The sequence below is a fragment of the Phocoena phocoena genome, chromosome 13 (assembly GCF_963924675.1).
Source record: "Phocoena phocoena chromosome 13, mPhoPho1.1, whole genome shotgun sequence".
In the NCBI taxonomy this organism is placed as follows: Eukaryota; Metazoa; Chordata; class Mammalia; order Artiodactyla; family Phocoenidae; genus Phocoena; species Phocoena phocoena.
This window is the reverse complement of record NC_089231.1, coordinates 57,441,261-57,459,685: the sequence shown is the minus strand read 5'-3', so window position 1 is coordinate 57,459,685 and position 18,425 is coordinate 57,441,261. Positions and strand designations below refer to the sequence as shown.

General features: G+C 40.1%; 1 protein-coding gene across 12 annotated transcripts in view; it reads left to right on the top strand.

The window, feature by feature from the left end:
* The window catches only part of EPB41L3 (erythrocyte membrane protein band 4.1 like 3), a 133,095-nt gene that overhangs the window by 76,491 nt on the left and 38,179 nt on the right, over positions 1 to 18,425 (top strand). For all 12 annotated transcript variants that reach the window (XM_065890311.1, XM_065890300.1, XM_065890306.1 and 9 more), the window contains 5 exons: positions 5,677 to 5,781; positions 7,288 to 7,330; positions 12,505 to 12,580; positions 14,584 to 14,802; positions 15,164 to 15,251. In XM_065890311.1, the coding sequence (XP_065746383.1) occupies positions 5,677 to 5,781; positions 7,288 to 7,330; positions 12,505 to 12,580; positions 14,584 to 14,802; positions 15,164 to 15,251 (531 nt within the window). The remainder of the gene's footprint in view (positions 1 to 5,676; positions 5,782 to 7,287; positions 7,331 to 12,504; positions 12,581 to 14,583; positions 14,803 to 15,163; positions 15,252 to 18,425) is intronic.

Sequence of the window (18,425 nt, the reverse complement as noted above, 5' to 3'; positions counted from 1 at the left end):
TACCAAGGGAGAGCTAAAAAAAAAAAAAAAAAAAAATTCAAACTCAAAAACATTTCTATTTTGTGTATTTCATTCATAGCTTTAAATGGCTGGTTTATTGGTTGGTTTTATAGTTTGGTGGTTTATCATTGCTCATTTGTATCATTTTATTTAAGCGTGTGGCTCGTTTTTCATTTCTTGAGAACTTAACGTTTCTTAAGAAAATTTGTTGGAAAGGGTGTCTTAAGATTTTAAGGCTGTGTGTGTGTAAATAAAGTTGATCATAATGCAGCTATCAGTGTTGGTACAAGAAGGCCTGAAAGAAACTGGTGTGGATCTAAAGCTGAAGAAGTTACACATTTCCTCAAAAAAAAAGAAAAGAAAAGAAAAATTGCTTTAGAGTCCTCCATTTAAGAATATTTAAGTTGTAAACTTAAGTGTACCTTTCAACCATGCCTGCAAATGAGATCTTGAAAACATACAAGGCCTTGTGCCCACCTTCAGAAATTCTGATTTATTTGACTTGAGGTAGGTTCCTGGATATTGGCATATTTTAGATGCTCCCAGGATCCACGGTTGAAAAACCACTAGTTTAAAATTTTGCTTTGGAAACATTGGCTATGATATGCTAGTGAGAAAAATTTTAAGTTTCATCCCGTTACCTTTTTATTCTCTTAATGGTATTTGACCAAAATGGGGCTCCATAAAAAATAAATATAGGAGGCACATTGCCACCAGGAGTGTCTTTATAGTCAGTCGGGATATAAGGCCAGTGCACAGAGAGACAGCTGTGATATAAGGCAGAAAATGGAAAGTGCCCTCTTGGTACCATAAAGTGCTCTAATGTCCAAAGGTGAGAGAAGTCACATTTGGCTGAGAGGACAGGAAATGCTGTAAAGAAGTGACACTGGAGAAGCATTGTGAAGGATGAGAGTTGACAGGCAAAATGTAAGGCAGAGCACTTGGGGACATTTAGAGCATCAGTATGGGTAACACCTGTAATGGACTGAAACACGTCAAGCCTGATTTAGCCCGTGAGTTCATAGTGATGATATAAAACAAAAATCCTAATTGGTAACTTCTGGATGGTGCTAGAAAGCGAACTCATTATCTTGAAGTTGGATAAAGGAAAAGGTGTGAGCGTTGATCCTGGCTTCCGCCATCAGACTATGTCACTGGATAAATAATTGTGACAAAGAGAAGTGTCTCTTCATAGACATACTCCAACTAATAAATGTGGGACCAAGGTTCGGATTCGAATATCCCCATCTTGCCACCTCAAATTAATGGGTCTAGGGCAACGATCGTTAGTGACTGCTAATATCACAAAAAGGCAAGAGTTAACTTTATGCCTCGTGGTGAAATTGCACAGCATCGTTTATGGTGAAATTGCACAGCATCGTTTATGGAAACCAGTCGAACAAGAATCTGGTCAAGTTTCTAGATTTCACTGTCAGTTTACAGGAAATACAGAAGACAAAAGAACATGTTAAATTACACCATGGAGATGCAAACAGCAAGTCTAGACTGAGCGAACTCTACAGGCAAATGACCTGGTCTCCTAGACAAGTTAATAACCAACATAAATGGAGAACTTGCAGATTCAGAGAGATATGTCAGCCGATTGCAGTGTATGGGCTAACCAAAGAAAATGAAAAAGAAAAAAAAAAATCTTTGAAATAATTGGGGAAATTAAAGTCCTGACTAGATATTTGGTGATATTATGAACTGATTGCTACTTTTGTTTAGATGTGATGAAGTTACTGAGATTACATTTCTTAAAAGAGCAGAGTTACATACTGAGATAAATAGAGACAAAATTATTTGCCGAGATGCTTCAGAGTACCCAGGGGGAGGAAAAGTGGAGCACAACTCCAGAGGAACCAAAGTTGTCTTCAGAGGCATTTGTTAAAACTGGGTGATGAGTATGCAGGCTTTCATGATGCTGTTCTCTCTACTTTGGGAAATGTTTGAAATTCTCCCATCCTAAAACATTCTGAAATTAATTTTTTTAAGTTGTTAGACAAGTAAAAGTACAAATAAAAATTTTAATGTAAACTTTCAGGTGATGCTGGTTGATAAGACCTTGAGAACCAGTGTTTTACCAACATTGTAAAAATCTTAAATTATCTTGGACTTGCAGGAAGTTTCATCAATGCTGCAGAAAAGCTTATTTCATCTGCTGTGTTTGAGTGGTGATGATGGATGTATCCTCGTCTTCTCTATTTGAAACAGAAACCCAGTTTTAAGTGGAAAAAGAGGGTAGAGAGAGGGCAGTCCACCATTGGTTTGTTACTCCAGGAAAGCAAAATCCACCTTCCTTAATGTCCAGGTGTTAAAAGTCAATGGTTATGTAGACTGCGAATGCATCTGAGTCAGAGACATGACTTAACAACTCACAGGAAACAGCAAATGAGACTAAAAGCTGTTCATCGTCTCCAGTTAAGTAAATTACCCATTGATTTTAGAACACCTCTGTCCAAAAAATGCTTTTTAATCTACTGAATTCTTTTTTTTTACATTTTTATTGGAATATAATTGCTTTACAATGGTGTGTTAGTTTCTGCTTTATAACAAAGTGAATCAGTTATACATATACGTATGTCCCCATATGTCTTCCCTCTTGGCATCCCCCTCCCTCCCACCCTCCCTATCCCACCCCTCTAGGTGGTCACAAAGCACCGAGCTGATCTTCCTGTGCTATGCGACTGCTTCGCACTAGCTTCTACTGAATTCTTGACTCATTATAGCTGTTATAAACATACCCAATGAAAGTAAGGTGCCTAGATTTGATGACTTAATGAACATCCTATCTTTGGGATCCGAATATTTAACATAAATTCTCTATAAGGCCCAGTGACGGTTGAGCTTTAGTCATATTTTAGATGTTACTACCTAAAGATGCACACAATGTCAACATGTAGAAATAATTGACTTAAAAAGTTAGATAATGCAGTAGAAAAAAATTACCTGAGTAAGAAGAATCAGGAATCTGGGGGAGTTGGGAGTGATTGCAGAGGGGATCCTGTCTGGGGCTGCAGAATAGTCCCATTTGGTGTCCTGTGCCAACTCCATCCGTCGCCAGGGCCTTTCTCATCACGTGTGCGGTAGGGCTCTGAAGCCGCATTTGGGCTGCATGGGAGTGAGCTGTGATCATTAGTGATGTTGGCCATGAGCACAGGTGCCCAGTTACAGCCTGGCTCCATGGAGTCATATATCCTCACTCAAGGATGAGAAGGTGAAGGCCCACATAACGTGAGAGACCTTTCCAGCATCATCCAGCTGGCTGGCGGCCGTGGTGACGTTTGGCAGATAGGAGTTTCATTGTTTACATATAACCATCTATAGCGGATTCTAGACAACCCGTCTTAGTTCTTAGGGCCAAAACAAAACAAACAGAAACAAACCCCAAAACCCTTCAGAGTGAAGAATGGACCACTATGTTATTGTCTTAAGGACTGTTTATAGTGTTCAAATATGTTTAAAATAGTAAGAAAAAATCTGGTCTGTTCAAGAGAGAGCTGTGGTTCATTAATAGCAATCAAATGGTGTGAAGCCAGAAAATTAAGAACCAGTTAGTACAGTGGTCCGTGCTTGAGCTAATCATTCCACCTGTTAGACAAAAGGAAGAAGACAAGCAGCCAGAAGACAGCTCATAAAACAATGCCCAAGGCCGCCTGCATCATGACCAGATTAATTCCTCCACTGAGGGCCTGGCTGTGGTCTGCTGCCGGCTCAGAGGAGGTAGAGGGCTTTGTAGAGGAAGGTTTATTGTATTTGGTTTGTTTTGGTTTGTTTTTACTCATTGAGAAAGTACTTGGCCAGACGCTGGTGTGTATTTGTGTGTGTGTGTGTGTGTTGTGTTGTAGTTAAAGCAGTTAGACAGTAAGCAGATAATTGATACCTGAAGAAAGAGCAGGGCGTATTAATACTAAGGATGCTTATTGGTACCACAAGGAGCTGTATATGTGCTCCTACCACAAAAATGCCTAGTGAGTTCTGTATTACGTATTCTGCCATTGATCAATCACGTAGGCTGATAGTATCAATGGCTGACGTTTGTGGGTTGCTTGACATGTTATCACTGGACCAAGTTGGAATACTTTGTTTCATTTTAATATCAACCATTACAAAGAAGTAGATGGTGTCATACCCGTTTTACAGAGGGAAAGCTTCGAGGTCCGCACAGCTGCAAGGGACATAAGGAAGACTCAAAGCCAGGTTTACCTGTTAAAGCCACCGTCTAGGCAGCACTAAGACTGCCTCTCCCATGTAACTCCTCTGGACCTCTGTGTTCTTATCTCTAAACTGGACATCATACCAATGGAAGCATCAGAAGAACCAGGTTTTTTTGGTGCAAACTTTATAATTTGTTAAGCGTTATTCAGAAGCAATATGCTGTTATTTACAAATAAAGGATTTAAGCCAGGAGCAGCATCTCATTGTCATACCATTTATTTATATCCTTTGAACAATGTTACACAGTTTAGATAACATGTAATTTATTTTCATACATTATTAAACTTGCTTCAAATACAACACTGATTATTCAGCTGGTTACAATTCAGTCTTCAGCTTTCTATCCTACATTTATCTTTTCTCCTAAATAGTCATGCTCGAGGGGACTAAGTAATTTCCAGTGTATTTGTGGTTGTACAGCAATACATACCACTTACACGTCTTCTGGATACTTACTCTTTGGTATGCCCATTGTTGATCAATTTTCTTGTTTTTCTCTTACTACATTAAATCTTAAAGACAAATACACTTAGGGTACGAGATGTGAAATGTTGGTACTGCACAAACAAAATGTACTTTAGCTTAATTGCTTCCAGTTAATCCATCTCAGACTCCGAGGCCAAGTTTAAAAGACCTTTGATGAAAATATGATACTGTATATCACCATAAATTAAGCTGATGGATTTTTTTCCCCAGATGACTGCCTTTTTTCTTTCTCCAATTGACTGCTTTATGGCCAAAAATACAGCACATATGTCTACATCTTACATTTATAAATGATAATTTAAATCTTTAAACTTAATGAACATGTTTGTTATGTTTAATAGAAAGGATTTTCTCTAAAAAAAAAAAATTCAGAGAAAGTTCAACTCTGTGATACAAAATTGAAATTTGTGACTGTAAACAAAAACTAATAAAGTTTAACGGGCTTCAGAAAGTGATCCATAGCTAGAATTTCTCAGTGAGGACTGGGATAGAAAGTTTGAAGGGGACTTCTGCCTAAGACAAGGAATGGGGTTAATTCTTCTCAGGCTCAGAACCTGATCACGTGGGGGAGTGAGCGTGGGTATTCTGAAACACAGCTGTGGTTGGCCCTTTAATGCTCTCACCGTCAGGATTTTTGTGTTTCACAATATATTTGAGGCTTCGAGCACCACTTCATTTCCCCAGCTACTTCCGTTTCAAAATCATCCGCAGGTCGCCTGTACTTACTCACTGACAGGAGTTACTTTTTTATTTATTTGTTTGTTCTGTAGGAGCTGCCTCTTGTAGGATTAGGTCCACTTTATTGAGCCTCTTTTCTAGTTAAAAAGGAGATGGTAAAGTGATCAAACCTGCTTGTTATTTACTGAACAGTTACAATGAGCAATATTTTAAGTTTTACCCATATTTGTTCGTGGCAATGGAGAGAACTTTTTTGGTGTGTGTTGACTTGTTTTTCTGTTTTGTTCTCCACAGAAACGCTCCAGAGGCCAAGTGCTGTTTGATAAAGTATGTGAACATCTGAATTTGCTAGAAAAAGACTATTTTGGGCTTACATATCGAGATGCTGAAAGCCAGAAGGTGAGTGGTTGAAAGCAATACAAAGTATTGCAGCTTCAGCTGCGCTTTACTGCAAGAAAGTGAACTGAAACTGAATTGGGAAATCGTTTTCTCCACCTCCCCTCGTACTCCCACGCCCTCACCTTTATTATCCAAGGCTCTAAATGCTGTTAATCACCTTATTTCTTCATGAAGGAAATTATTGACAACTTCCTTTAATCTTGAGTCTTTTGGAAACAGTCAGTCAGTGTTTCTGCTTTTCATGCTTGAGTTCTTTATGCTTCCAGAAAAGCATTTTATATGGTGCTTTGGGGGGATGATATATTTCCATGGATTTGAGCCAGTGGGAATCACATACATTGATAATTATACAGAAAACATGTTCACTGGATGCCATCTTATTAATTCATCTTATTACACTTTCATATTCTTGCTGAATCACAATGTGAGATGAATCATGTACAGACCTGATGTACAAGGCAAGCAGTTAATGTATTCAGTCCACGTTTAATGATACATGTAAAACCTCTGTAGACTCTTGTACCTGCTGCAGTCTCTTCAGGCCTTTATCTCACTTATTCCCCCCAACTGCCTGAAAGATAAGGAGGAAGAAATTGTTTCCTTAATGCTGGAAACTGAGCCACAGCAGTTGTGCTCATTAAATGTCACTTGTTCTGTTGTCGTTCGTTAGTGAATCCTACTTTATCTTTACTGAATTTTGTGGATGATGTCTAACTTCATTAGTAAACACCTGAGTGTTCTGATGAGGAAACTCGTAAGTGTCAAGTGTTCGTTTGTTAGGAAAGCATTCTAAGAAGGTGCCTTAAAATCTGTACTCACAGAAGTTGCTGCCTGGGACTGAACGGCTAGGACATCAGTGGTCAGGTTACACGCAGAGTCAGCTCTCTGTGTTCTTGGGTTCTGCATCTGCAGATCAAAATATTTTTTTTTTAATTCCAGAAAGTTCCAAAAAGCAAAGTTTGAATTTGCCAGTGCACCAGCAAGTATTTACATAGCATGTCCATTGAATTAGGTATTATAAATAATCTAGAAATGATTTCAAGTATATGGGGGCATTGCATAGGTTATATACAAATACTGTGCCTTTTTATATAAGGGACTTGAGCATCCTCAGTTTTTGGTGTTACCTGGGGTTCTGGAACCAATCCCCTGAGGTTACCAAAGGATGACTGTATCTTTAGCTCATGCTTGTAACTTGTTTGGACATAGAATCCACCATTTTTTCTCCTCTGTTTCTGTGCTAGCTTGAATCGCTGAAGGCACTTGTTGTAAAAGAAAAGAACTTTGTCAAGCCTGAATTGTGTGCACACACATCTTCTCGTTAGACCAGAGCCTGGGCCCTCGCAGGACTAGCGAAGGGGCACCAGATGTAGGGGAAGGACCCAGCTGGGGGAGCCTTCCGGCAGCCACTCCTTCTCAAATACGTTTAGTTCATCTCTACCCAGTCAACACTAAGTCATCTCCGTTCTTCTCTGATTCATATTCAGACTCTCACTTCTTTTTCAGAATTGGTTGGACCCTGCTAAGGAAATTAAAAAACAGATTCGAAGTAAGTTCTTTTGGATTATTATGTGTAGAAATAGGAAGATTTTCAAAGAGTGGGGTTATCTGAAATGGTAGCTCATACCCACATGGCTGGTGTGAATACGGTATTTTGAAAAACAGATTAAGATCTCAGATTTTATCTTTGGCAGGTTGGTCTAGCTCAGATACCCATTAGTAATTATCGCGACCTGGGAATAAAATGACGTGACACTTGACCTATTCCCTTGCCTGTTCAGAGATGTGAGATATGATTTAATCAAGTGATGACCCCGTTGACAATCATCTAAAAGATTCAAACTTAATTATTAATGTTGTATTAAGCCTAACTGCCACCAAAGTATGCAAGGCAAGCAGTAAAAGTAATAGTCATTTCATAGCTTGGAAATGGGGTAACAAGTCAGACTGAAGTTTACTGTCTGATGACATCTTCTTTTCTTAGCCCTAAAGGCAATTTAAGAAATGGACATTTCCTAGCGCACGAATCAATTACATGAGCCACTCAGAAAATTTAAATACAGGTAGCTAATAAGTATTAGAAAAGTTGCTAAGTCTTAGTAATAATTAAATGCAAATTAAAATGTGACATTTTTCACCTATTCAGATTAGCAAAGATTTTAAAAGTTTAATGATGCCCTACACTGGCAATTCTGTACACAATTGGTAGAAATATAACCCTTTAAGAAGGCACTTTGTGTCAGATTTTATTAAAATTTAAAATGTGCTTATTCTTTGACCCCTGATTTTCCTTGTAGAAATGTATCCAGTGTCTGCTTAAGAGAGGAGTGTGTACATATGTGTCCATGTAGGAAAGTTCATTATCATACCATTGGCAATAGAAGAAGACTCAAAGCAACTTAAATATCCATTTATAAAGAAATGATAAAATCGATCATGAAATAGCCATACCTCGAAATACTAGGTAGCTGTCAAATAGAATGAGGTAGAATAAATATGTTTTAGCTCTCATTAGTGAGACCCTAGAGAAATAATTCATGTTTGTTTAAAATGAGTTATGCATATATAGGTATGTGGAAATACCTATACCTCCAGAAGTCGCACTGCAGGGTAGGGGGTTGAGAAAGAGGAATTTTTTCATTTTTATTTTTAAGCCTTTTCTGTAGCTGTTGCTTTTTACTATGGATAAATGGTAAAACATGGATATACTTTATAATTTCAACTAACTAGTTAATTTTTTTCAAGCAATTCATTTTTTATCAATAAAATCTAGTTTAATTTTCCAGAACAACTGATTCTGTTTGAAGATTAAATTTAAGACCAATTTATTAATAAGAACAGCATTCCCATCAAAGTTACTATTAAAAGAGAGAGCAAATCTTTCTAGTGCCTTTGAATGTTCTGAGGTCTCAAAATACCCTACGTGCTAATAAAAAGTAATTAGTAGCGAGCAGTTTGAAATGGCTTAATACTAGATAATATCTCAAAAGAAGCAAAAAAATCACTATGCTTCTAGATATTAGAGAGTCTGATGATTCTTTATACAACGAAAACATCTTTACCATATTTTTGAGAGGAATTTGGTGTGGTCACTAATCAGAAACTTGATAGTGAAGTAGTTTGATAGAACTAAATGGGGATTAAAACCAGGGACAGCGACAGTTGTGATAAGAAGGTGAAAATTTCAGTCCTAGTAAAAACTTTAAGATGATGAGTATGTTCTAAGGATCTTTTTATGGAGTTATTAAAAGCAGATGTGCTGAATATCTTAACATTTCATGTGCTTTAAGTCCTCTATATTCACCTAATTAATAAAACGCTGTTTCGTACTTGGTTGATTTTATAATTACAGAGCACTTTGAAAATATATTACATGTTCAAGGATAAGTCAACATACTGTTACAAGAAAGGCTGTAACAACAGTTAATTTTCTTTTCTGCTCTTAACGGAATTCTGTTTTTCCTTCATTTCCCATTTATACTGTCTCCGACCTTCCTTTCTAAGAGATGAAGTTGAGGGGACAACTGGAACATGAGATTTAAAGGATATTTTCCTCATGTAGATTAGGCAGTGTTTGTGACAGCAACATAAAGAAAACCAAGTGACGATCATGCAGATAAAGGAGGAGACAAGAAAAAATTGGAAATTTTTAGGAATGGAATTTGGTGTTTTTATCTATATTCCTTATTGTTTCCCATGCACAAAATGCCTTCTTTCCACAAAAGGGACATTCTGTCAAGGCAGAAAAGTATTATCAGAGCTAATGTAATTATTGTACAATCACCTCCTCTTTCTGAACATAAATATCAACAGTAAAAGGATGTTTCCATTATTTTTATGCTGTAGGTCCACAGTAGGTCTCTAGAGTGAGATCTTCAAGAGAATGGCAAATGGCAATCAAGCTGAAAAAGATTTTAAGTTATGAATTTATGAGAAATAGAAAATCCTGAGCCTGAAGAGTTTGTTCTTATGAAAAAAATTCTTATTCCAGTCATCTTTTATGCCTAGCAGATATAAAATTTCTAAATATATTCTGATATAGAGTATATTTATGATATAGTAACTTCATGATATAGAATATATGATATATAGTGATTTATGCTATAACTGTAGTATATTTAGAAATTTTAAGATTTGGCAGGCATAGAAGACTAAAATTAGAATTTTTTCATAAGAATGAATTCTCTTCAGTTTCACAGTTTTCTGATTATCAGAAATTTGGAATTTAAAATCCTATATCAGCATTATAGACGTCATTTTAATGCATTCAAGCTCTTGCATTTCGGTCCCTAACCAGAGCCGTCATCTGATCACAGGCTCACAAACCTATTTATGGCATAACTATAGCCTCCCAGTGATATGTTTCCACCCGATTCTTTACGAGGATATGTATTTCCGCTTTAATCTGCCTCTCTCATTAATTTCAAATGTTACACCTCATTTCACGGGATTTTTTTTTTCCTTGATTGTGGTGTAGATTGTGTTTTCCATAAACTTTCCCACCGTTTCAAAATAATGTCCTGCAAAACCTCATATTTGATTGGGTTATAACCTTAGGAAAGTAGATTCCTTGGGATTAGTGATTTTCAAAGTACGGTCAAGTGTATTAGAACCATTAGGGTGTTTATTAAAATCACAAGTTCCTGGGCCATAATGCACATCTCTGGAATAAAAACCTCTGAGTAGAGCCTAGGGATTGGCGTTTTTAACAAGCCCCTCCGATGCTTCTTAGGCCCACGATCATTTGAAAGTCACTTTCCCGTAGTGAGGATTTTTGCATTGAAATATCTTTCTTCTATTTTTATTCCCTCTTAGTTTCCAACTTCGAGTGTTTACCCTGAATTTATTATGAGTTTAATTGCGTTGCTAAACGATTCATTGGATTCACTTTGAAGTGGATAAAAATTATAAAAGAGCAATAAATCCATTTCCCATAACGAATCCATTAGCTTTCATTCCAGTTGCTTGCGGGGAAACCAGCTCCCATTATGAACCTCACGGCTGGCAAGCATTCCATTTTAGCAGGAGGTGAATAGGAATCAATAGGAAAGTAAAACCAAATCAGACTTGTTAATTTTAGAATAACAAGAGGACGTTTTTGAGAACAGTGGGAAGAATAATCGCTAGAAATAGGTTTGATTGCCAGATATTTTATGGCTTGTAATTCTTACAGCCCACGTTTTGGGAATATTTTCTTAGTGGTTTAGAAGTGACACAAAACACCCAGTAATACCCGGTCCCTATACCAAGTCCTTTATAAGGCAACTCAAATGGTGTCCCTGCCAGGTGGACCTCTAAGTGTAATCTGAATAGCGGTGTGCAGAGTAAACCAGAATTAGTGAACGGACTGTGCCACGGATGACAGAAATACAGGTGACCTCTGCAGCTAAGTATTTGCTACTCAAGCAAGAGACCAGTTCAAAGGAAGGAGCCGGGAGGTACTTAGGATGTTGTCCCTTTCTTGTGAATGTTTGGGAAGGACTCGGGGAGAGAATGGAGCTTCCAGGAGTCACTGAATGGGAGAAGGGGGTGTTTGGAAGTCTTAGGAGGGCATTTGAAGCATGAGGGCTGGACCACGAGGTCATGAATCACAGAGCAAAAGGAAGACCATGGCTCGGACGAAAGGCCTCCAGCACCGAAGCTGGGAGACCAGGAGGGTCCTCCAAGCCACCGTTCAGAGCGAGCAGGGCCTGGGCCCTTGGAGTGTGCTTACTGGGTGGAGGGAAGAAATGGAAACAGTTCCCGGCGAAGGAGCCCCCAGGCTTCAGTGATGTACCGCATTTATTAAAAGGCCAGACAGAGAGACCAAGGCGAAAATAAGTGACAGGGGTGATCACAGAGAGAGTAAATGTCGAAAAGAAGAAAAGGTGGGTTTTATTCTCATTTACGGTGATAAACATGGTTAGGTATACACAACTAGAGAATGCATGGATAAAACGGAGCACTCAGGAAGGCTTGTAATGTCTCACGTTTACATATGGACGGTCTGGGGAGCAGGTGCCTATGAGCTGGCGTCTGGGTGACCCCCTTCCCCTCTGGAGAGGCCGTAGGAGATGCCACAGGAGGAGGGGCGGCCGCGTGCAGTGAGGACCGTCCTGATCAGGGGCGGCGGTGGAGGGCTGGGTTTGGTAATGCACAGTACATACCCCCACTGTCTCTTCCATCAGAAATTTCCCCAAGTAAGAAAAGAACTTTCCGAATGGCCCACAGAGCAGCTCATCTCTTAATACGACAGCAAACCTTTCCCATAAAATAAAGACATCCTTGACATGTATTATTATGGGATCTGACCTGTCATAACAAAGCAGAAAGGACAAAGGAAATGGGATTCTGTCTGTAATGTTGGTATGTGAGCTCTCCAGAACTTCAGAGAATAGGTCCGGTGAGCCCTAGACTCGTCTGATTGAGGCTTATCTGTCTCGTTTACTTTTTTTCCCTCTTCCCAAGGTCTTTGTCCCTGAGAAAGGGAGGAAGTTTAGTCAATTTCCTTGCTAGTTAGAAACCCCAGCAAAGGATTTGATGGGGCAGAAGATTAGAAGCTGGAGGAAGTTTCAGAGTTACCTGTGAATTTCACTGAAAGGAGACTTCCCTGTTTTCCATTGATGATTAAAAGTTGCCTGGGTGTTAGTGACTGGGGTTAGGGCAGTTCTAGCCACCGCTTAGTAATAATAAGTACAAAGGGATTGTCTAAGACTTTATTCTGATTTTTTCTGCTCTCCGCAGGTGGTGCTTGGCACTTTTCATTTAATGTGAAATTTTACCCACCAGACCCTTCCCAGCTCTCTGAAGATATCACCAGGTATTTGAAAGTTGGCAGTGAAGAAGGCAGGCATGTTGGGAGTTGTGCTCCCGTTAAATTCTCGGGCGGAGGGCAGGCTTACATCTGGTGACCTTACAGTCATCCACGCCGAAATGGCAAACAGAAGACAACTGAATGAGAGCAAACATCCGATGAGAAGATTTGCCAAATCATATCTGTTCCCAGTTGAATCTTTGGTGCTAAGCTGATGCTTCCCTGTGCCTGACCCTGGTGGGAGAACACACAGAATTGAGTTGCTGTCATCTACCCACCACAGTCAAATTCGACGGGATTCAGCCTTAAATGATACGACAGTTCCTAGTGCTCCTCCTTCAAAACTTAGAGCAAAAGCGTGTCTTCGGTTGCTTATGCCTTGTTATATAAGCAGTCTGACACGTGGTGGCTGTTTTAAAAAATCACACAGGCGTGCACACACACACACAAATGCACATAAACACGTGCACTCCTAAGAGTGTACCTTCCACACCTTCTGTATGCAAGGAAGATGTTTCATTCGTTTTAGAGAAAAGGCATCAAGAAAGGAATCTAACAGTCTGGCCTGGTGACTGAGCTTTGAGTACAAGGAGGAATCTCTTTATGAAGCCATTCTGGGTTTGCTGTGTGTCCCTCTAGGCCTCTTCTAATGCTTTCTACTTTGGAATCCTTGGTTTTTTCACTGTGTTTCGTAGTAAGTTTATAGCCAGTCAGAGTGATGCTGTGCAGTGTGGCCTTACAACCCTTTTTGGCAGGCTTTTCAGGAAAGAGAAATTACTCCAAAAGTTTTAGTCACTTGCTATGATGAAAAATCGTTTCAGCAGACATGTTAGGAGAAGGGGAAAAACTAGTTCCAGAAGATTTCTTTTATATTTTCATTAAATCAAAAAACAATTTGTAATTCCTTATATAAAGATACTTTTTAGTAGCTGAGGGACTATTTAATTGTGGCCAATTTATGGTTAGAGAGCGTATATATACTTAGAGTTGGAATCTAGTGCATGATTCCTTTCCACTTGTGTCATGTGTGTAGGGCCTATGACATGTGTAGGAATTTTTGTATCTGGATTACATGGCATTTACTTACATCATCAGCTTAAAACCGTATTTAGAGGGGACCTTAACACTTTATCATATAGTCCTCAGCTTCAACAGATTAACGGTTCGTTTCTTGTGTGAAAGGTACAAGGTATATTTTATTCTTATATGCTGGGCCATGAAGACTGTTAATAAAATTCACCAGTGTTCCCACTTACCTTGGAGTCTTCTACTGTTAGTATATCTGTCACTCTTAGAAGCAGAATAACAGGGAAGGTAAAAGTCAGCTATTAATGGAGATATTTGCATATGGTATTGGCAAAATTACGTGGAAGACGTTTCACAGTCCCCCAGTTTAGAATTGTTTGCTTTTAGTGATGAGATTTTAAGGTAATAATTCTTCAAAGTTAGTCTTCGTAAAGGTTGAATTCTAGGAAGTTATCTAAAGAAGAAAATGAGACCTTGACCCAGGAGAAAGCTCCTCTCATCAGGAACGCGGGAAGGGACAGGTAGTGTTCATGATGGCGCAGCCGTTGAGTTACCTGCAGTTTGTCTTGGTCGTGTGGCAGGACCTTTCATCTAGATAGCAAAATGAGACTTCCTTTAGGTAGTTGGGGCCTAATCATTATATTTAAGAGCACCATTTTTATATTATAATTTCCCCCACCAGAGATTTTGTTTGACTTTCAACGTTATCTTAATGTTAGAGAGAGAGTCTGTAGGTTTCTTTTATTCTGTGTCTCATCAATGAATCCCTGTATTATTATGAACTTGCCTCTATATGCCCTCAAATATTGTATTTTGTAGCTAAGTATCTTGCCCTGGTATATAGATCCAGATACAGATGCTAGACAATGTGTCCTAGTGGATTATTCTGCAGGGAGAGCTTGCTTGCCGCCCACTTTGTACTGGGCAGTCTCCTTTACAGTCTCCTAACGCTGGCTTTCTGCCTGTCCTCTGGCTCCTGGAAGGTACTACCTCTGCTTACAGCTGCGCGATGACATCGTGTCTGGCAGGCTGCCCTGCTCCTCTGTCACCCTTGCCACGTTGGGCTCGTACACCGTCCAGTCAGAACTGGGAGACTACGACCCAGATGAGTGTGGCAGTGACTACATCAGCGAGTTCCGCTTCGCGCCAAACCACACAAAAGAACTAGAAGACAAAGTCATCGAGCTACACAAGAGCCACAGGTTAGCGGCAGGAGCCCCGAGAGCGTCCGTTTAAGCTGTGCTCGGTGGGTGGGCGTCCCCTGCACCACCTCCTTCTCCCGGGACTGAAGTCAGTGCCTTAAGGGTGGGACTCAGCAGGGTGAGGTTCTGGACCTGGTACAGTTCTGGGTAGTCACACTCCTACTCGGGACGTCCTTGTGATGTTTCTGCCAGAAGCCATTTTCCTGGTATTCTCCCCCCGCCTCCCCCAGAGTACAAATCTTCTGGTGCCTCTGTGGGAACTTGCAAGGGGGCTAAGTGGAAAATATTATGGCTCCACCAGGTTAAAAAAATAAAAACAAAAAAACCCAGCATTGTAATACCTCTCATTTTTTCTTATCAGAGGCATGACGCCCGCAGAAGCAGAGATGTATTTCTTGGAAAATGCCAAAAAGCTCTCCATGTATGGGGTGGATTTACATCATGCCAAGGTATGCATATTTTAAACTCCAGGCCTTCTATCTAATTTTATTTAACAGTGTCCAGGACCCAGTTGTCACAAACGTTGTATGCCAAGCACTGTGTTTGCCCCATTGTGACGCCCACCAGGCACTCAGAAAATTCATGTTAAATTTTAAAAACTCTCTATAAAGTTTAGATACTGTGACAAAAAATCAGTGCTTTGAAATAAGATGGTTATTTTGAAGTTCAGTTAAAATTAACCAGCCAGGCTAAGATTGCCTAGTCTATCACAGTGGTTCTGTGACTTTTCCTGGGAACAGCTTTGATCCATCTTCTGAACTGATAAAAGCTCTGAGTTCCAGAATAGCCCTGCTCTCCATCTCATCACTGTCAACATTTTATTTTATTTATTTTTTTGCCTAACTTGTCTTTTAAAGAAAGAAAAAGAGGGAAGAGATAAGAGTACTGGAGAAGCACTATAGTTTGGGGTTTGTTTTGTTTTGAACTTTCTCAGTCACTGCTTGTAATAAAACGGATTCTCCATCCTTACATACAGCACATTAATTGTAGTGTTTGGTCAGTTTATTTTCAGGACATTCTCTGTAATAAATAATTCTGCTACAAATAAATCCTCTCTGCCTGTCCAAAAAAAAAAAAAAAAAGAAAAGATCGCCTAGTCGATGGGTGAATTGTTGAGGCTGTATCTTGGTTCCAGAGTCTTGCGAAGAGAGAAGTCAGGATTGGGCTGGATTAAGGTTGGGAGGATGTATCAGCAGCTTTTACTCCATGTCACACTTTTTCCAGAATCTCTGTATCTTTCAACAGTGAGAGAGTGAGCGTATGTATGGACTGTTAGCCTATTATCTGAACAGCTGTGAATAGAAGTGCCGTGGAAGCAGAGGCAAGGTTTCCCAAAAACTTCTATCAGCAAAACATAGGAAATGTGTTAGGCTCTTAGGGATAGATTCTGGTACTTCAGCAGCACTGAAAAGATCAGTGCTTGAAGTTCGGGGACAGCTTCTGATTTGGGCTGACACAAGGATGTCGCTCCTGGGTGGGGATGTGGCTTTACTTCGGGTGGACAGAGTGGTCATGATCACACAGTCCGGGGCTCACAAGAACATGCACTTAACAGGCTGCCAGCCGAGCGAGTGTCTTACACAGTCAAGTTTGGGGCCAAGCAATGAAGAGGGTTTCAGCCGGCTTTGTTTAGGCAAACATCTCAACAACCCTGGGGACCTCTAGGAGGAAAGTCTGTGATGTCTACATTCTGTTGATGCTGCATTTGGGGACCTGACAGATTGAAAGTGAGTTTGGACAAGACGATGGTGAGGATCACATGAACGCAGGTCGAATTGGTTGCGTCTGTGGATCATTTTGTACATCACTCAGGGTGAGCACTTCTGAGGCCTGAAGGCCTCAACAAGAGCAGAATCTCTGAGGATTGGCTAGGGCTCACACCAGGGATGCTGGCACTGGAGAGCCAAGCTCGTTGACATTTGTGTGTAATTACAACAGCAGGTGTAGCTCTGTTTACTTGCCAGTTAATTATTACATGTTTTCACTTACTTTGTGCTCGGATAACATAGCATTTTATAGTTTATGCCAGATATAAGGTGGGATGAGGATTTAAAAAGAAAATAAGGACACGCACTAAGATTGTGTTTCTCTCAGAGTTTTTCCCTACGTGGCTAAAAGATAAGGAAACAAGACAGAAATGAAGATAGCCTGGAAATTTGCGTGTCTCGAAAGCTATTTTTGAGTTACATTACACACGACGACTCAGTTACTGCCCAGGGGAAAATAAATAAATAAATAAAAGGTGAGGGCCTCCATTTAGGAGAAGGGCAACTCAGCATGTATCTGTGTTCCTATCAGGAAAAATGAAATCACTTAACATGGCTATAGCGACTGAATTAAAATAGATGGCTGCTTTGTCATTCAATAATGTGATTTGAAATTATGCCAATTAAACCAATTAAAAAAGAGAGAGAATTAAGGAAGTGCCAGTGCAGCCTGTGATGGGATTTCATGTGAATACTAGGTATAACAAATGATTTGGTTATGGACTTCATTTTCTCATGCAGACGCCCTCCATCATTTCAAGAAGGAAGTTTACTGAATTAAATTAGAGCTAATTTCCAGTTATAAGTGAGATGCTTCTCTTCTGTTGATAGTGTTGAAAGGCCCTGAGCTCTAGGACCTAATTAGAAATTCTGAACTGTGATCTCGGACTCCACAGCTCTGTATGAAGAATAAATATCCATATTAGGTGAAGGTCCCTTGGTTTGGAAAACCTGTTCTAAATGCTTTGTTTTTTTCTTAGGAAGAGTGTCTCTGCTTGTTTGTCATTTAACGTCACTCTGAATAGGCTCTGTCAGAGTCATTTGTTTCATATAAGATTCTGAAATGTAGTTATAAATCCATATCGGGTATCCCGTGGACCAGGAGATAATAAAGGATGGGAAAGTTGGAACAGCGATTTTAAGTTAAGAGAATAGTACCTTCGTTTATTTTAATTAGGATAGGCTGAGGCTGTCCAGGTCTTCCTTCAATGCTCCCTGCTAAAGGGAGCATTAAATATGTTTATTGATAGGGAAACACATGTCCCCAAGAAAGACCACGATGATAGCTTTTTTTTTTTTTTTTTTTTTGCCATACGCGGGCCTCTCACTGTTGTGGCCTCTCCCTCTGCGGAGCACCGGCTCCAGACGCACAGGCTCAGCGACCACGGCTCACGGGCCCAGCCGCTCCGCGGCATGTGGGATCTTCACGGACCGGGGCACGAACCCGTGTCCCCAGCATCGGCAGGCAGACTCTCAACCACTGCGCCACCAGGGAAGCCCCGGTTATAGCTTTTGATACAGATTTATCAAGCTACTACCTCAATGCTATGGGCTGTGGCAGTAACCTTGATATCAAAAGTATCCTTTTTTTGGTTGCTGTGCCATGAATGAAGTGGAAGTGATCATCAATTTTAAGCTCCACTTATTCCTGCCATTTTCTTTCTTCGTTTGCCTTTTCTTCTGGCAAACAAGTAGTGGCTTAATACATGCTAGGCAGGCGCTGTGCTGACCAAGTGGCCAGGTCAGCAGGATAAACAGAGGTTGCTCTCCACCAGCCTGGGTCTGGAGAAGGAAGAGGAATGGGGTTAGTGGCAGCACCGCTGGCCCGGGCTGTGCTGACGATATTAATGCTGTGGG